This window comes from Clytia hemisphaerica, unplaced genomic scaffold (assembly GCF_902728285.1).
Source record: "Clytia hemisphaerica strain Z4C2 unplaced genomic scaffold, Clytia hemisphaerica genome assembly, whole genome shotgun sequence".
Classification (NCBI taxonomy): domain Eukaryota; kingdom Metazoa; phylum Cnidaria; class Hydrozoa; order Leptothecata; family Clytiidae; genus Clytia; species Clytia hemisphaerica.
The window spans coordinates 1,897,167-1,923,954 of NW_027104441.1; the positions used below are offsets into that span (position 1 = coordinate 1,897,167).

Consider the following 26,788-nt stretch of genomic DNA (forward strand, 5'->3'; position numbering starts at 1 on the left):
AAATGGGGAAATCCTTTAGATGGTCAGGCACTTGTTGACATGGTTGACAGGTGTAGATTGGCCATCAAGACTGCCAAGGATAACTATTTTTCTCGTCTTGGCAACTCTTTAAATGATCCAAACATAGGAAGTAAGAAATACTGGTCTACTCTGAAGCAGTTTCTGAACGTACGTAAAACCCCGAAAATTCCACCTATTCGAAATGAAAGAAACGTCCTTGTAAGCGATGCTTCTGAGAAGGCCGATATTTTCAACTCTTTTTTTTCAAACCAATGCTCACTTATCGATACTGGCAGTGTTTTGCCACCTGAACAATTTCTTACTAACTCCAGACTTGATAATCTTGTATTTGAAGAAGAAAAAATCGAGTCTATTATTAATTCTTTGAATGTTAACAAGGCCCATGGGTGGGATAATATTTCTACTCGTATGGTCAGAATCTGTGGTAAGTCTCTAGTAAAACCTTTGCTTAGTATATTCAATCTTTCTATCAACTCTGGCATCTTCCCATCACAATGGAAGAAAGGAAACGTGGTTCCTGTCTATAAAAAGGGAGACAGGAGTATAGCCAAAAACTACAGACCAGTGTCTCTTCTTCCTGTGTTTGGAAAAATATATGAAAAGTGTATTTATGATACACTTTACAGATATTTTGAAAATAACAACTTATTTTCTCCTTGTCAGTCTGGTTTTCGGGAGGGGGATTCCTGCATTTCTCAGTTGTTATCCATAACGCATGATATTTATACAGGGTTTGACAAAGATCCTTCTCTAGATACCAGGGGGGTGTTTTTAGACATTTCAAAGGCATTCGATCGGGTGTGGCACGATGGCTTACTCTTTAAACTCAAATCTTATGGGGTGACTGGACCGTTACTTTCCTTAATTCACAGCTTTCTTGACGATAGGCATCAGAGAGTTGTGTTGAATGGGAAAACATCTGAGTGGAAGCGAATCAATGCAGGGGTACCTCAAGGCTCGATTCTTGGTCCATTGTTCTTCTTAATTTATATTAATGATCTTCCAGAAAACCTTGAGTCAAAACCCAAGATCTTTGCTGATGATACCTCTTTATTCTCTCTTGTGATTGATCAACTCTCCAGGATAACTGATTGGGCTCATCAATGGAAGATGTCTTTTAACCCTGACCCATCTAAGCAAGCTGTTGAAGTCTATTTTACCTGTAGACTCACTCCTCCTAATGCTCCAGTAATATCCTTCAATAACTCTAATATCGCGACCAGTGAGTACCAGAAACATCTTGGTTTAATCTTAGATTCAAAACTTTCTTTTGATCGCCATCTAGATGAGAAGATACAAAAGGCCAATAAAGGAATTGGTCTTATTAACCGACTTCGCAAGCATGTGCCTAGGAGATCTCTACTAACCATTTATAAATCTTTCATTAGGCCTCATCTTGATTATGGTGATATCGTATATGACCGCCCAGGAAATGCTACCTTTGTGCAGAAGCTTGAATCTATTCAATATAATGCCCGCCTTGCTATAACAGGCTGTTTTCGTGGAACGTCTCAAGAAAAACTATATTCAGAACTTGGTCTTGAAAGTCTTGCTGACAGGCGCTTTGCTAGAAGAATGACATTCTTCTATGGAATTATTAACAATTTAGCCCCTTCGTATTTACGTAACTACCTGCCAGTAAGACTTACAGCACCAGATGGCCTTAGAACAAGAAATCCTATTTATCCTCTTAATATACGAACTGAACGTTTCCGTAACACTTTTTTTCCATACTGCATATCTCAGTGGAATGTTCTGGGAGGTAATATACGAGATCTACCTTCAATTAAAACTTTCAAAAAAGCAATCTATGAATTATTGAGACCCAAGCAATCCCATGTTTTTGATGTTCCTGACATTCAAGGAGTGATCTTTCTTAATCGACTTCGGGTCGGTTTCAGCCATCTCAACGAGCATAAATTTAGACATGGCTTCCGCGACACTTTAGACCCTTTCTGTGGTTGCCGAACTAACTCTGTTGAAAACACTCAACACTTTCTTCTGCACTGCTCTATATATTCCCATGCAAGACAATCTTTGTTCGACAAACTTCAGACCCTAGGCATTATTTTTCATCCGCCACTTAACCCTCCTTTTTTCTGTCGGCTTTTATTATATGGGGATGAAAGTTTGACTTCAAATCTAAATAAATCTATTCTTTGTTCTGTTGTTGAATTTCTTAACGAAACTGGAAGGTTTAGCGGTGCTTTATTTTAGGCTTTTACCTAACAACTGTAGCTTCCTTCTCCAAGATTTTTTCTTTTTATTTTCTTTATTTACTTATTTATTTATTTTTTACATAGTCTAGTACCTCTGGCGATATAACGTTAGTTCCTAGCGGGGGGAGGGACTATATTTTATGTTTAAGTAATGTTTTGTAATATATGTTCGCAGTGTACACGTGTCTTTGTTTCAATAAAAAAAAAAAAAACTACTTGACAGGATCAAAGGTGAAGAAGTCGTCCTACAGGCACCAAGTCTCATTGGCAACACTTATCCAGTTGACCGATAAAGCTTTTGAAGATCAAGATGAATTTTCCACTGTCAAAGAATGGAAAGATGCACGATCAAAAGATAACGCAAGATTTTGTTTTTGGATGCAAGCCATTGAACTGGAAACCCTACTGTTCAAGTTCAAAAAAAGCCTCAGGGATGCCGATTTCGCCCTGTTTGTAAAATCTATCGAACAAATCATGCCATGGATGTTTGCGCTAGACCACACACATTATGCAAGATGGATGTCAGTCTTTCTCAAGGATCTTCAACAACTCCCTACAAAGCATCCATCTCTGTTTGAAGAGTTTAAGAAAGGTCATTTACGGTCAAGAAAAGCAACAGAAAGTTTTCGAACATAGGTGTGGATCAGGCCCATGAGCAGAACAACAAAATCGTCAAGATAGGAGGAGGAGCCATCGGAATTTTGGACAACCCGAATGCATTGCTAAGATGGGCTGTGGCAGGACCAATCATTTCCGAGATGGTTGAAGAAGCAAGCGGAAAGGAGCAATACGATGATATGACTCACCACGAAGACACTCCTTTGAAGAAAACTTTCGCAAAGATGTGAAATCCTTTTATGATGTCTTTGTTGAGCTGGGTAATCCATTTGAGGAAAGGGAAAAACAGCTGGTGCAGATTGTTTCAAGAGTTGTGCTAGGCAAACCGTCATCAGATTCCATCTTCACTGCACACAAGACTGGAGAAGATCAATTCAAAAATTCACCAAAGATCGATTATGTGGCAGCCAATCTTCAATATACAACATCATCTCCAAGAACAAGATCCCACTTTTTCGGAACAAAAACAAAGTGGTAATGTCTGGTACACAGAAGAAAATCGCTAGCTTGAATTCAGATTGCAAGTTGTACGCTAACCTGTTCATAGCATGTCAATCGAGAAAAGGTGACTTGGAAAGTTTCTTCGCACACGAAAATCATTGTTACCTGATTTCCATCTCAGAGTATGGTCAGCTCAGAAAATGCAATAACAAGTCGGATCTGCTAACAAAGTGCTTGGATGATTACGGAACGCATTCAGTGGTGGCGCCTAAAGTTGATATGAAGGTGATCGATGGTGCAGCATTTGTGAATTCGCATCAGCCTAAAGGTGATTTTACTCAAATTCTGGTTTATCGGTACCATTTATTACTATACTATGAGATAACTTTATTTCTTATTTTACTAAAGTCTATTCACGATAAGTGTGCACTCTTTTTTCTCTTACCTATAACTTTTGAAGGAATTCTTCAATCTTTATAAATTTGGTATCATTGGAAAGATATTAGTGAGTGAAACAATTTGAAATAAAAAAATCTTTAAAAAAATTCTAAAAATGAAGATGAAAATTAAGAAGAAAAATGATACTTAAATGTATAAGTGAAAATGATAGTTATAGCATTTTTCTACAAGATCTTCATTTTTTTCTTCATTTTTAGATTTTTTTTAAAGATTTTTTTATTTCAAATTGTTCCACTCACTAATATCTTTCCAATAATACCAAATTTATAAAGATTGAAGAATTCCTTCAAAAGTTACAGGTAAAAGAAAAAAGAGTGCACACTTATCGTGAATAGACTTTAACATAATATTGCTATATTAAAAAGCCTTCACAATTACATATTTGTCATGTGATAACATTTTCAATAGACTTATACTAATCATGGCATCGTCTTAAACATTATTTTCAGGTGAAGTTATGTAAATGTAAATTTTCGAAATACCTTATCGGCTCTTTTACACTTACTCTTTATGAAATTTTAGGAAGGTTACTTAATAAGGACCGATAAGGTGTTAACATGTTTTTATTATTACTGACAATCAAGGTGCAGCGACGTTCAATGACTATTGTGACCAACTGAAGAAATCCCTTACAGATAAGGCTAAATACGTCAAAAGAGTGGATGTTGTATTTGATGTATATAAAGATGAAATGTTTCACATTTTGATTCCTAGATCCTAAAGCCGTTACTCAACAGGAAAGCCCATCTAGTACATGTAAGTTGTTTTTCTCATATTTGCACATGATGTTATTTTTGACTTCTTGTGATGATACCATTTTTTTATACCTTTTTTCACAATCATTAATTTTATTTTGCTTTTTAAAAAAATGTTTAATTTTATCGCTTTTAATTATGGTAAAACCACTTTCAGAGTCAACTGGAATTTCAAGCTGCACATACACGCCATCTCCATATGCTAAATGGGAAGGAAGAGGTAATCGTGCTCTTCTATCGTCTTTTCCATCTTCTACTCCGTACTAGAGGTTTAAAAAGACACAAACAAATTTATTTTTTTGTTTATCGTTGACATAAGGCCTGCTGGTCAACTGAATGAATTAGCTATAGAAAGTTAAAATGAAAATTATTTATTTTGCTGGAAATAATTCTGTTTTCAGCCTACTTTAGCCATTTCAGTGTTTGCGACAGTTGGGTTTCGACACTACTTTAAAAGAAGAAATTTATCACTGAAAATACTTTGTAAAAACGAAAGTAAAACTACCACAAAAAATGCTTAACCTTTGCATTCATGAAACTTATTTGTCACAAAATGTGTGATTTTATGTGGTGCGCAAAAAGCTTTTTATAAAAATATTTTTGTTTCTTTTGACTAGAAAAGGTATTTTCTTATTTTAGATCCTTTTGTGTTTTAATGGTTCACTTTACTATCAATTTTAGTAATTCTTTTAGCGAATTAGGGCCAAATTTGCAATGCATTTTTTTAGAGTCGTAGAAAAACATTTATTACACTTATTTGCTCAGTTAATTCACACAAAATAGTCAAATGAATATTTTGTCAAAAAGTAGTCAAATAGACCATTCATGAATAGTGAATTCCCAAAAATTTAACGTTTTGCAAAAGTTTATCTTTTAATTAAAGTAAGCAATAAAAAATAATAAAAAGTACATTTTTTATGTACTCTATTAACACGAAAACAAATGTGTACAAAAGTATAACTTTGAGAAGATTGAAGATGGATGACATTACACCAATTAATGTCAGTCTAACCAAGTTAGCTGGAGAAAACGTCAACTTTTGCACTAAACACATTGCAACTGAAATGGAAGAAATGTTGAACCATACTGGCAAATTCATTGTATTGTATAAACAAGGTTTGCCGGTCAAGGATGGGCCAACAACAAGAGGTAATCCTTTTTTTGGACCTACCTGGAGGGCCTATAAATTAACCCTTGTATGTTCGTCCATTCGTCCATTCGTTCGTTATTAGCTTTTCTCGAGATTGGCTCATTAGTTTTTATGATTTTTTGCACAATGATGTAAAATCGCAATGCCCTAAATGTGACGGAGCCCGATTTTTGAGGAAAATATGATGGAACCCAATTTTTGAGAACAATATGTTTTCGGCTGATTTCGACCAACAATGACCGAAAAAGAGTTTTTTTGGGAATTAATGGAGGTTCTATCATTAGTTTTTTATGTTTGGTATGTGACTAGAGTATCATCGTGGGTAAAAAGATTTTTTCGGCGTAAAATGGCAGTTTTTCCCTTATAAATGGAAGGAGACACGTGTGCTTAAAAATATCATGAAGGTAATAAAGATATAGTTGGAGAGAAAACGTCTCGGTAATGATCTAAATGGTCGTTGAAATTTTTTATAAATCTATTCAAAGCGGCTTTTCTTTGATGTACCATCAAAGACAAGCAAAAAACATCAATTTATTAATTTATAAGAACAGAAAGAGACTGTTTGGTTGATTTTGAAAAACTTGATTTTGCCTTAAAGTTTAAAAGCTTAAAATATAAAACCAGTAAAATGAGATAAAATATCTACAACAAGTTCACTTCAGAATACTTTATTCACATCAGACTACAAACAGATAAATGAAAATTAGCAAATAGATAAGAAAATCTAATTGCTACAATAATGCAAATTCACGTGACGTCATAATTATAGTTTAATTGTTAACGTGCGTATACGGAATTCGTCCTTTCTATTAAGTCGAGGCTTTAACGATTTAATTGCTAACGCTTCGCGAATCAACAATTGCGTTATTGTTCTTGCTGTCGAGAGAATTGATACATTCTCCATTGACAATTCCAAATCACATCTTTCAAAGTGAGATCCCACGGGTTGTGATGTTGAATGCTCCTTGATTCGAGTGACGAGATGACGGCTAGTCCACTGGGCGAAATAAGAGATTTCCAATTTCGAAATATCTTGAAAATATGATATTCACAAATTTTTGAAATATGAAATTTCCAAAATTGGAAATATGTTGTAAATATGATGTTTCAATGAATTTCAGAAATATTGAAAGACGGTATTTGCAATATTTGCAATTTTTTTGAAATATGAAATTTCCAAAATTGGAAATATGTTGTAAATATGATGTTTTAATGAATTTCAGAAATTTTGAAAGGCGGTATTTGCAATATTTGCAAATTTTTGGAAATAATATGAAATTCCCAAATAATATAAATAAATATCTTTAAGATACCCCTTTTTTAATAAGAATATGTTCTATAAGAATATCAGGGTAATAATTGGCCAAATTGTAGGAGCATCCTAAGAATACCCTCAAAAGACTACATTCGCAATTATTTCTAAATTTCTTAGTCTATACTGATGGGCTGATGGGCTTTGAGTTTTGGCTAAAGCGAAACAATCGCATCAAAATCAAGCACTGATCATAAACATTCTGATTTTGCTTTTATTTTCAAAGAAAAGGCAACGAGGTTTAATAACCCTATTCGGCGTAGGGGGGGGGTCTTTCTGTTTGGAAGTCAAACTATTGGTAATAGCTCCTGAAATAATAGAGCTTTTGCCATGAAATTTTCTGTAAATTCCTAACTTTTATTTAGCTTCAAAATAAAAAAATTTAATTGACACCTAAAAATTTTTACACCTTGAGCATGATGACATTTCTGACAGTAAGGTGTCACGAAAATTGACACTTTTCCAATACAAATTTATTTTTAATCTTAATTTCAAATATATCGTTTAAACCGTAATTTATTGAATATTTAGGATAACATAAATATTTTAAACTCAGGCAACTTTTTTCTAAAGCTTTTGTTAGAATACAATAGCTATTCATAAGAGCAAAGGAAATTTTCGGTATTTGCTCACTTTGGGCATGATGAGTGACGTTATCAAAAAATTTTTTTTCAAATGTTACCTTACGTGACAAGGATCTTGTGTGCCAAATTTCATCAAAAAAGACCTACTACATCAAAAGTTAAGGGGTGGTACAGGAAAAGCCCCCCCCCCCCCCTAGTTCAGTAGCTTACATACTATTAGAACAAAAGACCTATCACAAGATAGCAAAGGAACTCGACATATTATATCGCGCATAAAAACAGAATTTTTAAATTTACCCGTCAGCAAGCGTATTGGGAGAAAATGAGATCAGGTTGCTAGTCTCGTTTGAAACTGGAAACTTGCAAAATGGCGATTGAAAGACAATTTGATCCAGCTTCAAGTTTTTCAAACACAGATTACTCACTTTTTTTATCCGTAAATTGTGTTCATATTTCTGTAAACAGTAACTGCACTAACTCAACTACATTTGTGTAAAGTTTGGAGCTTCAAACTTTTGCGATGCTGAAGATATGTTAAGATATCTTTGATATAATACTTTATTCATAATTTACTGAAATTAGGGTTATCCTGTATTATGTCATACAGAGTTGATACACTTGGTATAATTTTGAATTTTAGAGATAGTAAAGAATGCCTACAATAAATTTGAATAAAAGAACAATGTTTTCTTGGAATAAGAAGAAAAAAGAGCTTGGTTTTGAATTGAAATCTCATCAATTTGCAAACTATGTTCTACAAAGATTTGATCGGACCGTGTCTTCCTCTAGTGAGACTGAAGAAGAAATACTTGCTGATGAAATTTCTTATGTAGTGTCGGATAAAAGTGTAGATGTAACTGGTGTTGGCAGTGTTGCAGATCCTCGTGACAGTGAAACAACAACAAATCATAATACGAGTGTTAGTGGTATTAACTTACTGGATGAGACTAATCACCAACAGTAAGTTGTTTTAATTGATTATTTGATGGTGTGTGCTTGTCTTAAATCTGTTAGTTGAAAAAATCTCTGCGTTAAAACATGAACTCTTTTCCTGCTTAAACTTGACTTTTTTTGTTATTAAATCAACTTCTAATGTTCCAATTAAAATCAATAAAAAAGAGGAGATATCAATTGATTTATTTTCCAATCTCTTTGGATTATATATAATAATCAGTAGATTTTTTCACGAGCCTGATTACATAGTTCGATTGTTTATTGATTTATATTTATTTTTTCTTAATCATTTATCGATCGAGAATATCTGAGATAAAAACCTCTTGTACTTTTAAATTCTGAAATTATGAAAAACTTAACTGATCTCTTGAGCTAGTAGAAAAGTTTGCTTTATCAAGTTTATGGTAGTCGAGAACGAGGGGTGGATCATCTGGAAAATTTGTACAAGATATTGTTGATTTTATGTGATGTGTTATTTTTTTTTGTGATTTATCTGTGATGTTTTGCGAATTTTAACGTTTTTGTGATTTTAGAATTTTTTTCCAGTGGTTTACACCTCGATCTAGAATTCTCCTTATCTTACACTCAACGTATTCAAAATTAAAGATGCAGGATTCTAATGAGTTTAATTTAATTATTTTTAAGATAGTTGAACGTGACTCCAAATTGTGTTGCTGATTCTAATCCACCTGTAACTGGTATGTTTGGAATAACAATTTTTCCTTCACTCATCATTGATAACTCAGCATTCTTTCTGTAAATAATTATTTTGGCCTTTCATTTGCATTTTAGGTGCCTGTGATATTGAATTTTCCTAAACTCGCATAAAATTTAGATTTCTTAATGATCGTATTGATGTAACAAATTTGTTGGATGTGTATATTTCTGAATATATATTTTTTAATATATAGGAACATTTCAATCTTTATTGGATTCAACATCCATGGGAAAAAGGAAAGATCACAGTTTTATGTAAGTGAATACAAATGAAGTCATTTTTAAAATATTAGAAGAATAGTTATAATTCCATTTCATAAAAGAGTAATTGAGATTTATTTGTTGTATTTATTGTTTTTATTATGAACAGAAAATGGTTGAGATATCTCTTTTTTATTTTCATTTTTTTATATTGCTGCCTTTGAATTAATATGCAAATGGTTGAATAGAAAAGGAATTTTTTGATTTAGTGAGAGGAAATTAATTAGAGGTTAGTAATTTTGTCTCATCTTCAGTTATCTCTTCAAAAAGTACCATAATGAATATTATTCCCTCTTTTTCAATCTCAGCATCAGTGACAACTTATTTCAATTCTTCAAAGTACTAAACCACAAGAAGAAATGATAACTTTCTTTCAAATGTTCCAAACATTGGACGTAAAAAAACGGTAAGAGGCCTTATGCTTAAAATCTATGAACTATACCGTGTTCTTTCATTTTCATATAAACAATAGATTGATGTAATGACGTGGCCACCCATCTTTGTGGGCATAATATCACAATAGCTGAAGCTTTCTGTATTGAAACCGTTAACACGTATTTGAAAAACATATATGTAAGGCTTTTTTATAGATTTACCGGGGATCTTACTTGAAAGTTGTTGTGCGCAAAAATTTTGCCTGCAATGATAGTAGCTGAACACTTTGAAGTTCGGAAAACATTAAATCACAGATTTCGTTGATTTCGTTCAATAGTACTTTATCTTTTCGACCTGCATTACTTTTCAGCTTTTACAGTATTACTTCAATCATTTTTGTCTTTTTCCTTTTTTCAGAAGCTTAGAAGTCGGAAGAAGGTGCTAAAAGCGAAGACGACTATCTCTGACGTCGATAAAATGGTGATCGATAAGGTTTTAACGATGGACTTCATGTCATCCCAAGATGAAAAGGAGGACTCGAGGTTCAACCACTGAGATGGCGTTCGCAAAAATGTGATAAGTACTTTGAAGCGTTGGATAAAAAGACAATGACAAAGCGATCGACAAAAGCGCGAAGACAAACTGTTATACGCAAGATGGGGCCTTTCAGTAGAAGGGCAGCACCTGAGGTCGACGAATCAAATGCATGGACAATAATAACTAAATAAACCTTTAACCTATTCATTTTGTTATGTTATGTTACTATTTTGCTTTAATGTTTCTTTTGTTTGAGATTTTCTTTAGCTTGATATTTTTATTTATTTCAGTTAATTAATAGCCCCTCTTCCCCTGGGCAGTAGACATGCTTGTAAGAAAATCAATATGGAAAGGCTTTTTAGCCACTTGTTGAATAATGGTTTGACGAGCATGTGGTGGTGAAATTTCTCAAATTTAGGGAATTTGAAAAATGTGGGAAGGATAAGAGTAAAATTTTGATATTTTAGTACCTGCCAAAATAAATGCAGTTATTGTACAGTACACGTTTAAAATTTTGTAGATAGAAATGCAGTATAGATTGTTACTTATATATATTCTTACATTTCATTAGCAGTCTAATTTATGTAATCCAAACTCCTTTAATTCGAAATTTCACACAATTTGCAAATCGTTTATGTATCTCTGAAGTTGAAAATTCACACAATACGATCAAATATTATGACCCCTTCACCATTTGAATTACATGAGTTGAACTATATCTTGTAAATTTCACTTTTTTTATGGAAAATATTCGAAAATAACTCCTCAACATTATTGTTTGATAACTTGTTATTTATTATGTTTTATGATTTGGAGGCAACTTCTCAAATATCAATCAGCAAACAAGACTTTTGCAAAAATTTTAAACATCTTCTTAACATTTAAAATTTACTGGGAATATAATATTTCTAATCACTGGAAACCCATAGAAATACTATATTTTCAAGATATTTCGAGGATTGGGAAAACCGACATTTGTAAATATGGAAATATGACTTTTCTATATTTCCAAAGCTTTGGAAATATGATTTTTCCATATTTCCAAAGTTTTGGAAATACTATATTTCCAATACATTTGTAAATATGGAAATATGACTTTTCTATATTTCCAAAGTTTTGGAAATACCATATTTCCAAAATTTCCAAATTTGGAAATATGATATTTCCAAAACTTTGGAAATATAGAAAAGTCATATTTCCATATTTACAAATGTATTGGAAATATCATATTTCTAATCACTGGAAATACCTAGAAATGCCATATTTTCAAGATATTTCCAGGATTGGAAATCTCTTATTTCGCCCAGTGGTCTGGCCGACATAGCAAGCGTCGCAGCTTGGACAAATAATATGATAAACCACTCGACTTTTTAGAGGCTTTTCAACTTCAGCTTTTAGAGAAGAAAGAACAGATTTTAATTTTCTGAGCTTGAAAACAATTTTGCTGGAAGATTGAGTTCGCTTCAACGACTCCGAAAACTTTTCCGAAACCGTTCTTCTGTACTGGATGAAAACAAGTTTTTCCTTAACTTGCTCTCTATCTTCTTTTTCGTTGTCAACAACAATCAGTTCCGGCTTGATTAATTTGTCGATTGTTTTCATGATAATTTGGTTGTAAAAATATGGTGGGTACTGATTAGCTTCCAAAATCTTTTTAGCTTTTTCCAAGCTTGTGTGAAAGCTTGATAGATTTGAAATCTTATTTCAGTCTGGTTAGTTCCTTAATATTTCCTTATTTTTAGATCGTTTTTCAGCCTCCAGTTTCTTATAAAAAGCGTGTATGATCAAGGTTTAATCTTACACTTTTAAGTAATTTCTCAATTCAAAACATTTTTAGGAATGGGCTGAACATGTAACAATCAACATGATGAATAGACCTAGTCAGAACAAAAATAAAAAAATAATCTAAAAAGTTAAAATTTCAAAATCATCGCCTTGTATTGTCACTAAACTCTAGTCAACCCCAATAAACAAAATGCTTTAAAAAAGGGTTTATATAATCAAGCCTCCTCACTTATCTAAATGTAAATAGGAAGTGTGTCATTTTTATCAAAACTGAAAATGTTTTACATATTTTGCATCCATTACTGTTTTCAAATTTACTCACTTTGGATGCTCATTAATACCATTCAACTGATCCTTGAAAAGTTCCAAGGGAACATCATACACCCCATTGACACTAAGGTCCCTTTGCAGCTGGACCTGATTGTATACCAGTCCTATATAGATAATTGTAAGAATTGATTATTGTGGCCTGTCAGGTAAGAGACCCTCAAACAAAGGTGACAAGCAAATACATAGTGTTTTCTTTTGTCTTTAAAATTGATACAGTAACACGATTTTTTATTGAAATAGAAATTTAAAAAAATATATTTTTCTTCACCTCACCTATGATAGTCGTGATATGATACTAAATCCCATTACTTCTTCAAAAATATTTGAGATTATATATTTTATCTTTTGATAAAGATTTTAAGATTTGCAAGGCGCAAGCTTGGACAAGATTTGGTCTTCCAAAAATCTAAGTGTTTTTAAAACTGTCATAGAGTCTATTTTTTATATGGTTTTGAGACCTGGTCCATGACCCAACAAATGGAAAGGAACAATAGACTCTTGAGGAGAGTCAAACATTTTTCTTGGAGGATCCATCCCACCAAAAAAAAACATCTATGGATCTCTAAAACCTGTCTCAGTGATTTTGCAAGCAAGACAAGCACAGTTTGCAAACATTGTTTTTGTTGTTATTGTGCTTTCTCTGAGGTTAATTCCTACGATGGACCTGAGGTGTCAATGTTTTCAGTGTTAATAGCCAAGTGTTTTCACCTCAAAAAAGTTAGGTGAAAACACCCTTCTTGCAAAAAAATCGAGGTGAAAACCCTTTTTGTTTATGATAAATCAGATACGAGCGGTGAAAACTCTTACATTTTAAAGGTGAATACTTTTTATGGCCTTTGACCTTTTAAAACACTTTCAAATTCCCGGGTGAAAACCCCGTTTGATGGGAATAGCCTATTCAACTGCTGAAAAGGTTTTCACCTGTAAAAATTAGGTTGAAAAATTCAAAACAAATTAACACGTGCATATGATTCAAATCAAAACACATTGCACTGGCTTCGGGTCAGGACTTCAGACAGGAAGCAAGCATACTTTGGTGGCTGGACATCTGACCTTTAGTAATAAGTAATAGCTTCACTGAATTGGGTTGAACATTGGTCTTCACTGGAACCTGACCAGGTATCTGATTCAAATAAAAGAAAGCTGTAAAGTAAGCAAGCAAGTTTATTTCATTATGCCATTAATTCACAGGTGTCACAAAACCTTTTCTATTATTTTATTTCATTATGTAGAGAGCAGTGCGAGCAATCTTTTTATATGTTGTTGCTTGAAGAGTGTTGAACATAGCAGTTTTTCATGGGGGTGAGGTGAGTGTTAGTCAACACAGAGCATGCATTGGGCTGACAACAATGGTGTGGTGCTTCTGTTTAAGGGTTGGTTTCAGTAATCTTCGGGAGCACCAATTTAGACATAACTTTGCAGATACGGTTGATCCCTTCTTGGCCTTCTGTAACTGTCGATGTAACTCCTTAGAAAAACACAACATTTCTTTTAGGGCATTCTGGCCAACTTGGTGCATAGGGGTAGCAGGCTGAATATTGATTTTCAGCCAAAATGAGTATGATTTTCGGAATGTCCAAAAACAACTTGTCCAGGTAGAAAATCGAGAAAAAGGGTCAATTATGCCCCCCTATACTTATTACAAAGGAGTGCTGAAAGGATATTTGATTTGAGTGGATCATTTTGAAAAATGAAATTACTTCAAAAAATTGAAATTGAAAATAATTTCTTGGGCTGCATGATTTTATTTCACGTTTTTTAGGCTATTGTTTTATCTTCTTAAAGAGTGTTCTATCCTTGTACACCTTCTTGACCCCATTTGCTTTAAGCCTTTTAGATAATCCCAAAAAAAATGTTTAATTATAGAATTACGATTCGTCTAAGAAGGGCAATGCTTCCTGAAGATTTGATTAAAGGCTTTGCAAGAGTTAATGGTATCGAAATGTAAATAAATTTCATTGTTATCTATCACCATGGAAAACAAGAAGTTGGTGAAGGAATCGGGGTCATAAGGGATGTTTATACATCATTTTGGAAGGAGATTCTCGACACGAGATTACTTGGTGATCGGGAGAGGGTGCCTTTAGTCGTACACGACTACTACGTCCAGGAGTGGTCGATTCTTGGTTTAATTTTAGTGAAAGGTTTCCAGCAATGTGGTTACTTCCCCATGCTATTGTCAAAAGCTTTCATCATAAATTGCTTGTTCCATGCTGAAGGGTTGACCGACAAAATGCTTTTGGATTCCTTTTTGAAATACCTCACAAAGCCAGAAGAAATTGTTGTAAATGCAGCTCTGACTGCTGGTCAATCATCAAAAGTATTTGAAGATGACGATTTTATAAGTTTTCTTGACCGATACAATTGCAGAACACGGGTTACATGTATGAACGTCTATGGTGTTGTTCTCGAGCTTGCTAGACAAGAATTGATCTAGAAACCATATCTAATGGTGGTCACATGGAGGAATGCGCTGGTGACTATCAAAAGAAGCTTTCCAGAGGTGAAATCCATTCAAGATCTTTATTCAAAAATCTCACCAACCAACAGGAAGGTAGTTAAACTTAAAAGGAAATCCAAAGAACATTGCTGAGCGGGACGTACTTTCCTACCTTAGGCAATATGTAATGGGATTGGAAACGACTTTGTTAAAAACTTTTCTACATTTTGTCACGGGAGCTGATATAATCTTGGTTGAAAAGATTGAAATAATGTTCATTGTCTTTGAGACAATAAACCAGCGGAGACCAATCGCGCATACTTGTCAACCTTTGTTGGAGATGGCATCCGCATACAGATCGTTCCCTGACCTTAGAGATGAGTTTAAGGTACTTTCGAAAAAAGAATGGGGGATGGATATGGCTTAATGTTTAACATTAGAAAACTAAATTTTACTGAATAGACTTGAACCATGAAGGTATAAAGAAAGAGGAGAAGTATGCTATTGTAGCCATGCTCGCCCTACGATTAAAAAAATTACGAGGTATGCATACTCATAATCTCATATATCGTGCATTTTTAATGAGCTCTTTTGTTGATAGATGAAATCTTATTGGCTTATTTCAGTTGTAGAAATTAGATGAGACGAGATCCATTGTTTCTGACATTGGTGTAAGAAAATATTTGGATTAAAAAAAGCCTGTAAACTTTGCAATCCTTCATCAAATGACAAGATTTTTCGATCAACATTTTCTTCAAGGTGAACTCTATTGCTTAATACTTTCCTCCAAAATTCTCCAGCGACTTTTTGTCCACAAATTGGGTCTGAAATTGTGTGTGCTTATAAAAACCTTTTTATTTTCTGGCTGGAGAAAATATCTTTTCAAAACAAAATTTAATGGATGACAAAATTGAACGCAAACTTATTTCGTGGAGCTAAATTTTATTTTATTCTCGTATATTAGAAGGCTAGAAATCTTAAATGCTGATAGTAAGAATGTTCAGAGAAAACTTGAGTTCTACTAAAAAGTCGTATTTCATCGGGCGAGCCTAGAATTTCTTTTGATTTATTACATAAAAGAAATCAAAAGACTTTAATGACCAATTACCGACAAATTCATCTCCTGTCTTTCTTTATACCTCTATGCTTGAACAAGATTTGATATTTGTTTATTTTTGTTTATCTTTACTGTTATTATTATTTTGTCGTTAACTGTTTTACGCTTTGTTTTACTCTGACTGGATTTATTTTCAAGGCATTTGTAGTGCTTAAAATGCAGAAATAAGAGTTGTTTTCTTTTTGCAATTTGAAACTAGAAACAGGCGTTCCATTACTTTTCACCTTTTGAGCATATATTTTGAACAATTTGTATTTTGTTACTGTACAAGCATTTTAATCAAAATACAAAAAATTAACATGGATAAATCTTCTTTTTTCTCAGTTTAAATAGTTTTAAAAGATATATATTTAGTTTTATAGGCATTTTAAGTAAAAAAAAGAAAAAATTAATATATTTATTCTTCAGTTTGAAAGTTTTCATCGCATTTAATATTTATTTTACTAGAGCATATATTTTAGACGACTTGTAGTAAACAATTTGCATTTTTGCATCAGTTTTTTATCATTTTACATAGGTATTTTACCAGGGCATGATAGTTTTTTTAAAAAAGATTTATACTTGTATTTTGTTTGGTAGGAAAGACGAAAAAAACAGCATATTTATTCTTTAGTTCAGAAGATGTTTTATCGCGTTTTGTGATGTTTTTTACCGCCTATGCTCTAGCTTTGATTCTCTTTGTTCTCTTGAGCTATAATCGTTTTCTTGATGCCCTAAAAAGTAAAAAATAATTGATGTTTTAGCCACATTTTAGTGTTTTTCGGAATGGCGCTCTTATACAATTAATTGATCGTTTAGAAAGACATGAGATAACTCTCTCTGTGATACGTTAGACCCTCGTTTTTGTTTTCCTTATGTTTTTATAAAGTTTTTATTGGAAGCAGTAGGAAACATTTTATCAATCCTAACATTTCTTTTGATTCGACGTTTATCACGTTACGGTTTTTATCGTTTTTTTATCGTTTTTAATGTAAAAAGACTAAAAAAGAAAGATTTTATTGTTTATCAAACAAGACTTTTCATTCATTGGACTGTTGATATAGTAATAATGGAAATTACAAATTTCAGTGTTGCAACTTTTCCGTCTGTAGACGGAAATCCGTCCAGTTGAGATTTCTAACCGGGATTTCCGTCCTGACAGTAAGCATTTTAGAAGAAATTTTCGTCAAATTGGTGTATAGTTTTAGACCTTCCGTCCAAATTCACCAAAGGTGGTTGCAACACTGAAATTCAAGGCCAATTTTAGTCAGAATTTGCAAAATTGTGCTTTTTAACTAAGCTATTTATCTTCCAAAAAATACCACTTTCGCACTCGGTTTTTCATGACGTTGGTTCATTTCATGTATCTTAGGAGTTCTTCAAAAATCCAGTATTAATTTTCGCACACCTTTGCATTTCGCATAATTTAGGCACTAAATTTCTCGCATTTTTAGGCCTTTGCGCGAAAAAAATAGTATCTTTAAGGTGTATTTCAAGCTAGTTTAATGGGATTAATTTTCGCGGAGTTAGCGGATTTGGGTGTCATCCGCGAAAATAAGTCTCAATGGAAATTTGAAAAGGTCTCACCCTCTATTGATGTTCAGTTACTTTTCTCAACTTCAGTTGAGCTAGAATCTGAGAATGTCTCTTTGTGTATCACGTTCGACTAATGCGAATTTTCATTTATTGACACTACTGAGGATGTACCATGTTAATTTTAGCGGAAAAAAAAAAGTCGTATTTAGCGGGAATTGATTTTCGTGATTTTGCCCCTTTTGGACAATTTTCTTACATTTTCTTTGGGATTTTTTCAAATTTATTAACAAAATATGCAAAAATTTCCTACTCTTACATTGTTATAAGGAGACTTTATATACCAAATTTCATCTCCTTATGAGCACTACTTAAGGAGATACAAGAGATATTAGCCAAAATAATCCCGATTTTAGCAAAGTTCCAGTGAAAGATCACTGTGTTTATCGGTTAAAATTTTTGCGGTTTTCCCGAAAAACCGCGACAGTTTCCGTGAATTGCGAGGTAACACACACCCACCCCTGTCCCCTAAAAGCTAAGACAGGTCAAGGAGATTAAATAGTACATCCAAAACGAACTAAACCCTGTCACGTACGCTGAAACGACTTCGGTTGACCATCGTCGTCGTCGCATCGTCGTCTATCGCTTTGATCAACGAAAATATAAGAACAGAAAAGGAGAAAAGGGAAGCCCCGGGGGTGGGGGGTACTTAGGAAAAATGGGTGCCGGGTACAATCAAGGTCATAATATTTTGATAATTTTGGTTATTTTAACGTTTTTCAAGATTTAAAGTTCCGGCGAGAAAGTCGATTTTGGGCTATCTCTTTAATTTCATCGAATATTTCAATTCGGGAGGGGTTGGCAGACTTACAGGCTATATTCTGAGCCTTATTGGACTATTTGTGAACTTTTGAATGCTAAGATCCTAAGGTCTTAAGTCTCATGTTAAAACTCAGAGTTAAAACTCTACCCTTCCAACCTACTTTAGAGCACTTACAAATCGCTTGTGGTTCAAAAACTTCCCGGTGTATTTCCCTTTTTTCTCAAATATTATGACCTTGATTGTATGTGCGAGCCATAAGGGTACCTTTTTTTGTGCCTCAAAAGTCTCTCAAAGGGGTACAAATTCATAAGTTAGTCTCTGAAAGGGTCCAAAAATCACGAAAATCAAAAATTTTTCTCTCAAAGGGTCACGATTTCCAGAAATTTTGACCGAAATTTGGTGAAAATCAAACCAAAATTTGAAAAAATCTTCCAAAATTTAGGAAAAAGTCTCTCAAAGGGTCCCAAAATCATCATTGTCTCTCAAAGGAAGGGTCGATTTTGATTTTCGGCTCGGACATACCCGTCACCTCGCAAACCTAGTACCCCCCTCCCTGAGAGGGTTAAGAGGGTGGAATTCAAAAATGGAATGACTGAAAAATAGTGAGCCTTAGTTAGCTGGTGGCTTGTATCTTGAAAGGAAGATTGGAACGAATATCCCATTCCTAATAAGTGGGGGAGGAATTAAAATGTCCTGGGTGGAAAAAAATTGGATAACGAAAACAGAGCAGAAAAATTAGAGTCGGTCTTTGTTCCATATTGGCCGTCGCCACTAATTTATGAGTCATTTTTGAGTGTATTCACCTGATTTTTTGAGTGTTTTCACCTGACTTTTGGAGTGTATTCACCTGATTTTTTGAGTGTTTTCACCTGATATTTTGAGTGTTTTCACCTGACTTTTTTGAATTAGAGTGTTTTCACCTAGCTATTTTCTAGGTGAGAACACTAATGTTTAGTTGAAAACATGACACTTCAGGTCCATCGTAAATTCCTCATAATCTAAACTTTATGCTTTACGGCAAAAAGAAATTGTCTGAGAAAAATTACTTCAGCCATCTTTTAAAGAACCTTTGAAGCATAAAATTAGAAAAAAATAAACATATATAAACTAAATATGTCAATTTTATTTTTATTTTTCTTTGAACCACTAGTTATGTGTAAACCATAAATTAGGTAATTTCATAGAAACAACTTTTCACCCAACCATTTTGTGATTTTACAAACATTTGTGAGGTAAACCCACCAAAGGTTAAATCAACCAGTGTTGCAGAAATGACCTGTCAAAAAAATGAGATGATCAAATACCCACTAGTTTGAAAGTGCTACTTGTTCGACATGAATTGTTGACTAAATGGCTCTCTATTATTTGACAATACTCTAATATTGAATCCATATACATCCTAATACACTTTTTATAAGAATATCGTACTTGAAGAAGCATTCTGCAGACTTTGGCAATGTTCTTAGAAGTTGCTAAGTGTTTTTGGCTAAAAATTCATATTTTGCAAATTTTAGGCTGAAATTTGGTGTTATCAAGTTGGTGTCGAACAACATACATATAGAGAACGAAAATGAACAAAACTAAACTTGCTAAAATAAAACCTTAGGCTCAGGGTCCCATATGTGCATTGATTTATGTTATAAACTGTCAGAAAAATTGAGAAACAGTGATAAAAAAGTTAATTTTCAAGAAAAAAAAAACCCATAGCTTTCATAAAAATAAAGCAGCCATATTCGTTTATTTCACCTAACAATGGTTTTTGGCTTCACCGTGTTGTTGTGTTTACTAGAGAAGAAAAATCAAATATTTTTAAAATTCTAATTTTTTGTTTTGACATGAAGTGTGTGCTGGCTTAGGGCCACCTGAAATTAAGCTACAGAAAAAGACACAAGAATGGAAAGCTCGAATTTTTCACTCATAAAAAGTAAACCTTTAAATATTATTTTTACATTATTAATGTATTAATTATATTAATTAACATTACTAATAATATTAAAGTCTGTTCACGATAAGTGTGCTCTCCTTTTTCTTTTTTACCTATAACTATTGAAGGAATTCTTCCATTAAATTCAAGAAAAATGAACCTTCAAAATTAACCAATAGAGATTTTCTAAAATACGTGAACGACTTATAATACGATAGAAACTCTTTGAAAAAAAGACAGTTCCACAATATACAATTTTTATATAAGAATAAAACGAAGAAAACTCCATATCAAAAAATAATTTTAGTATGAGAATAAACTGAAAATCCACCTTTTTATCTGATTAAACAACCACCACAAGACATGACTAATGAATACTAAACTTTTACCTTAACAGCCAACGAGGTATTAGCGTCAAGGGGAGAGAACGACATCATATTCAACAACCAAGAACAACAACAACAACTTAATAACCGATCAGAAACCAACAATAACGACAATGACGACATAGTAGACCAATTGTCAAGAAGAAATCGAACCCCGCTGAAAGACAACCCCTCCAATTCCAGTTTGTTCAACCAAAGCTTCAATCCAAACAAGGGTAAGAAGTACAAATTTCATACAACAAAAATCATTCAGCATGATAGGCAATTATCACGCTTGGAAACCCACGTCAACAAACGTACTACACCGGATGGGTTGGTGCCAAAAGTGAACTGCAACCTACATTTATCAGACAACCAACGCCAAAAATGGACACAGATCCTAGAGGAAGCTGGAAGGAAGCTCCGCAACGTCATAATAGACCACCATAAAGAACAAATAAATCAACATAAGCTGGAACAAAACGCGGTAAAAACGTCTATCCCAAAAGAAGAGCTGGAAAAACTTGACAAGGAAGTGAAAGAACAATACGACAATACTACGGCAATCAACAGGACACAGTCTTTCCAGAACAGAAAACGGAAGTCAATCGAACCAGCGCGTGAAAGCACACACTCCTACAAGAGGACAAAAAACTAGTTTTTTATGTACATAAGAAAAAAGAAAATGAAACAAAAACATAACACTAAAAATTCTTATCAACTATCAAATTGCTCTTATAAGAAAAACAAAATCTATCTACACTCCACCAGACTACTAAACTCCTCTAACAAAAATAGTGAATTTTAACACAAATAAGAATATCACCTTCAAAAAAATTGGATACAACCAAAAAATTGGATACAACCACAAATACCACTCTGAAAACAAACCCGGCTGACATTGTCACTAACCTTTCAAAATTGAAACTCGCAAACCTAGAAAAGTCACTCCTTAACAAAGGATTAACATTTGTTCCTACTCCGAACCTTAAAGAAATAACTGATGATATAGATCATGCCATTTCTGATTTCGAAAGGAGAATGAACACTATATATTTCTTCTCGAACAAGAAACCCATGAAAAGAACCCTATACAGAAAAGCGAACTGGCAACCACCTACGCCTGACAATAAAACCCTGACGCTCTTCTTTAACAACATATGAAAATATATTTTTGTTTATAAAAAAACACTAAAACACCTATCTCTCACAGAAAACCTAAACTCAAAAGAAGTTAAATAAACCAGCTACGCTGGAAGGTCAGCCCAATAAGCTTAAAACGATTAGAAGGAAGCACAATCAAGACACCTAATTCGTCGTTAAAAATGTTTAACACAAAGCTGGACTCTTTTATTAATAGCTTTCGATACAGATATATTTCAATAGTAAAAGTATATATCTTTGGAAAGCTTTTTAAATTCTCTATCGAATGATACTGACAACATCAAATTTTGTCAATTTGACAAAGAAATTAAAGGTGACAAAGGAAAAATGACCATGCCATCTTCAGAGAGTGACAAGTCCCCTTACGTTGGCAATTTAATAAAGCTTTTTATATGATCATGATCCAGAAAAAAAGACGAAAAAAAACGTTGCCACGTTGTTTTTTCTAAACGCTTAGTTTTCGAATTATTCGATAAAACGTCAAAAAACGACAAAAACATGAAAATAATGCCCATTTTTTAAAATAATGTGAATTATTTCGCCATGATTTGAAAAAGCGAACAACGTAATTAAATAAATTAAATAAAATCTTTGATAGTATTTTGTAAGGTCTCTCACCCGACCCTTGCCACCAGTTTTTCCAGCTGCTTACATTTGAGACATTCTTTCAACGAAACTTGACCATTTATTTCTTTTTATCTTCTGTCACCACTTTCCTAGCAATAATAAAACAATTAATCATGGCATCCAATAAACTTATACCATCTGGGCACACCATCGTAGATGAGCTGATTGGACTGGTGCCGCCTACCTCGCCAGCAGATTCAGATGCTACCATCCCTTATGTAAGTATCTATAACAAACAAATAAATTAATCTTCTCCAAATAGTCTTTTTCATTGTATAAATAAGTCATGCATATCAGGTTGCTTTTGTCAGATATTTGTTGATACTTGATGTTGATAGTTAAACAATTCTCAAAACTTTATATCTTATTTTTAAGGCTGACCAGGAACGGTTTGTGTAAACCACAGGTTACAGGTCAACAAAGTGTAGACCGGAAAAAAGATCATAACATATACATAACATAACATCAATACATACGTGGACGTGGACGTGGTCGTGGAGCAGAAGCATCCGGCGACGACCTTTTTTTGAATATCTGCTGTTCGACCATAGTTGACCTAGTTTTTTGGATCTGTTGTTCAAATTTTTTCTCATCTGCTGTTCCACTTTTAACTTTTATCCCCGCCCGTCTCATCTGCTGTTCTACAATATCCTTCTACTTTTATCCATATCTGTTCCGCCCATCGTTCAGCCAGCGAGAAGAATAGAAAGAATACAACTAAGCTATTTGAAACGCGTTTAATACGCGTTTAACACGCGCACAATGAAAATATATTTTCGGGGGGTAAAGTTGAATCTTTCATGAAAGATTTTAGTAGAAAATAATTATTATTTTGTTCTTCGATCACTTATTTTTGGTTAATAATAATAGCAATATTAGTTTTTTGTAACTGTTTTATGTCTTTTTGTTGTTTAAGAGATAATAAATTTCCATATCAACCGCTTATATTTTATCTCGAACCCCCTGATTTCACTGCGATAGCTTTTTCGACAAAGAAAAAAAAATTGAGCGCACATTTAACCACGAGGAGTGAAAACAGGATGGTCGATGATATCACTTCATACTTTAGTCTTCAATATTTATTTTGAAAAAGTATTTTGTTGTATACAGTTTGTTTGATATGGTACGTCATGTGGCAAACTCTGGTAGCTATACTTTTTTGGAATATTTAGAAAGGGGTGTCTATAGTTTTTTTATTTTTTTTAGCTAGAATCTGAGGATGTCCTGGTGCATGTCCCACCACCCAGCCAAAACTTTGGGTAGCCCTGGTCTGGAGACTTTAAAAATTGTTTGATTTGGCTGAAATTTGGCAGACTCTGTATCTGGGGATTTTTTTTAACTTTCAAAAATTTGGACTTTTGGGACCTATATACCTGGACAAGTTTTCGCCAAAACAAAGATTTTTTAGGTTTCATGCAAGTTCTATCACGCTATTATTTTTGCATCTACAATCAGGCCTTATAGTTACATATTTAGTTGGAAAAATACTGAAGTTGCCTGTGTGGAAACGATGTAAAAAGTCCACGTCGCCAAATTGTTATTTATTTAAGCTGAGGTCTAAGTAAAAATCCTATGCCTAAAAGTAGTTCAAAATAAGCTATACATTCTATTTACACTCTACGTCGTTGTATGATGGTCAAGGAGGTAGAGGCGGAGAGAGAGGTTGATGGGCTTAAACCTGTTGTAATGAAATCAGATGTTAAAATGATGGTGTTCCTCTCGTATTGAAAAACTTTTTAGGGTATTTTTTTGGTGAATTTGGATGAACAGTGGAAAATAATAGGACAATTTTTGAATTTCAGCCAAACGACTATTGAAGCAGTTTCTTGTTTTAAAATTTTATTTGTGTGCATATTATTTCTTTTAAAACCCTTGTTTCTCTGTCAACATGGATTTTCTCTCAGACCACAACAAACATACTCTCAAGATTTACTTCCTTAACTCTAAAATTTTCCAACATGATTTTTTTTGAAAGTCAATTTTTTGCATTTCTTCTTTCCAAAAAGTTTACATTCAACACAAATTAATTGACAATAGGGGCAGAATCTTTTTCGATATTTTTTCAGAATATCATTCTAATTGTGTCTCCTAAAACAAGGGGGGGGGGTGAGAAAGATCTGCTTACAAAAATTAAATAGTTTCAGTTATTGGAGGCAGTGTTTAAGTACGTTCGCAGTATATATTTTTCTTTAAAAAACGTGTTTTCAAAAGTTGCGCTTACAAAAATCGAATCGTCTCTTTTATCGGAGGCAGTGTTCAAGTACGTTTGAAGCATCTATTTAATTATTGCTTTAAAAAAGTGACTCTTAGAATGATTTATTAAAAATAATTCAGCCCACTTTTATATAATATTCATTTTTGCAAGATGAGGATGAAATCATTTTTAAACTAACACTCATGATATACTTTCTAAACTGTAAAATTTTCCAACATGATTTTTTTTTCAAAGTCAATTTTTTGCATTTCTTTTTTCCAAAAAGTTCACATTCAACACAAATTGACAATGGGGGCAGAATCTTTTTTGGTATTTTTGCAGAATATCATTCTAATTGTGTTTCCTAAAACAAGGGGGGTGGGAAAGATCTGCTTACAAAAATTGAATCGTCTCAGTTATTAGAGGCAGTGTTTAAGTACGTTGGTATTATTATTTTGATGACCAGCCAATAGTTAAAAGGGAAGAAATAGAACCAGCCAAATATCCAAAAGAAAGCTTCTACAAGTTCTAAACCGTACCACTCAATCGATGAAGGGATCGGTATATCATTTTATAAATGGCTAACTACTACTCGTGGAGGAGGTAAAAATGACAGAGAAGCCAAACAAGTGGCCAAACGTACTTTTAATTTTTTGATGAATGGCAGTGGGGATAACGAATCCCAAACACCTTTATCTTATGAAATTGATTGACTGTTGTTTAGGGTCAACAACAATTATACTGAAATTTTTAACTGTTTTAGAGCATTGAATTATGTAAAAGCTATTTCAGATTTTATGGATTATAGAAAATCATTTGGAGTCAATGATAACAAATTGAGATGTTTTACAATAACATAAGTTTATTTGAGGAGAGCAAAGGAAAATATGAGAAAGAAGAAACGTCTTGACGGTGCAAGAAACTTTCACTTAGAGACACTTATCAGGCGTGTTAGCTGGGCCAGCTTAGAGGAAATGGAAGCAGTAATACCTTATCATATCTTCAGTTTTAAAGAGATTGTCAACAAATGCAAAGTACAAAAACCTCTACCAAACGAGATAGAACTTACATTCTACACTCGTTTTATTATAACCTTTTTATTTCTTCGTGTGAAATGTAGTAGATCAATGACATTTCAATACTTGACTTTACAAATGATCGAAAAAGTTAAACAGACTGATGGTTTTATTGACCAAAGAGAATTCAAAACGACAGGTAAATATCTCTTTGATACACTAACTTTAACTGAAGAAGTATTTACTATATTAGATACATACATAGACTTTATTCGACCACTTATGAAACCGACTTGTGATTACTTATTAGTATCAACAACAGGCAATCAGTATCAATCTCTAACAACAGCAATGACCATACTTGTTCATCAAGCCATAGGAAAGTATATCCATCCAACAAGATACAGACAAATAGTCGAAACAACAAGTGCTGATAGGTTATCTCGTTCAGAACAGGAAATAATATCAGAAGACCAAAAGCATAGCTCTGATGTTGAAAAGGTACACTACAAAAAGAAACAATCGAGAATAGTCGCTAAACAGGAATGAAATGCATGGAGACAATGCTAAGCACGGCTCGCAGGGATCACCAAGTGGCGATTTCAGGGGTATTTAGAGATTTCGCTGCATTATCAAAAAGTCCATTTGTTACAAAACAAGCAACAAGATGGCTATCCCAATTGAGTCAGATGATGAGGCATTTGAGCCCAGTTGCATCGAATCTCAATGCACAGAAGTAAACAACATTATGCAACGCGTTCAATAAACGTGTTCATCCAAAGCTATTGCAAGTCAAAATCTAAACAATTCGGTAGAAATAGAAATGGAAATCATCAGCTCGGCATAATCATCTACACCAATCAGATCTGGGAAAGAAAAAGCCTACAATACACGAAAGATAAATCAAAGTGTTGAAGTAAAAAAGGAGATTGCTATAAAGGAAACAGCAAAAAGATCTTCCAGAAATGTAAAATTTTCACAAAAAAAAGATGAAGAACTTTTAAAGGGATTACAAAAGCATGGTGAGAAGAACTGGGCAGCAAAAGATGAAACTGTTGACTTTCATCCATCGAGAACTCAGGATTCTT

The 26,788-nt window shown here is 33.5% G+C and overlaps 1 protein-coding gene across 2 annotated transcripts; it reads left to right on the plus strand.

Moving 5' to 3' along the window:
• Positions 1-7,953: 7,953 nt before the first annotated feature.
• On the plus strand, positions 7,954-9,882 carry LOC136820930 (uncharacterized). Of its 2 annotated transcripts, XR_010848658.1 has the most exons (4): positions 7,954-8,519; positions 9,159-9,211; positions 9,425-9,485; positions 9,800-9,882. XR_010848658.1 is itself a non-coding variant. In XM_067077166.1 (3 exons), the coding sequence occupies exons 1-3, from the start codon at positions 8,212-8,214 to the stop codon at positions 9,806-9,808; spliced, it is 378 nt and encodes a 125-aa protein (XP_066933267.1). In that variant the 5' UTR covers positions 7,954-8,211; the 3' UTR covers positions 9,809-9,882. The 2 variants fall into 2 exon arrangements, 1 of the variants encoding a protein (XP_066933267.1); XM_067077166.1 differs by lacking the exon at positions 9,159-9,211.
• The last annotated feature ends 16,906 nt before the right edge of the window (positions 9,883-26,788 follow it).

Bases quoted from the DNA above. Each gene is read 5' to 3' on its own strand.
- LOC136820930 (XM_067077166.1), top strand. From the start codon at position 8,212: ATGCCTACAATAAATTTGAATAAAAGAACAATGTTTTCTTGGAATAAG. The intron at 8,520-9,424 runs GTAAGTTGTTTT...TTTAATATATAG, and splicing joins GATGAGACTAATCACCAACA to GAACATTTCAATCTTTATTG.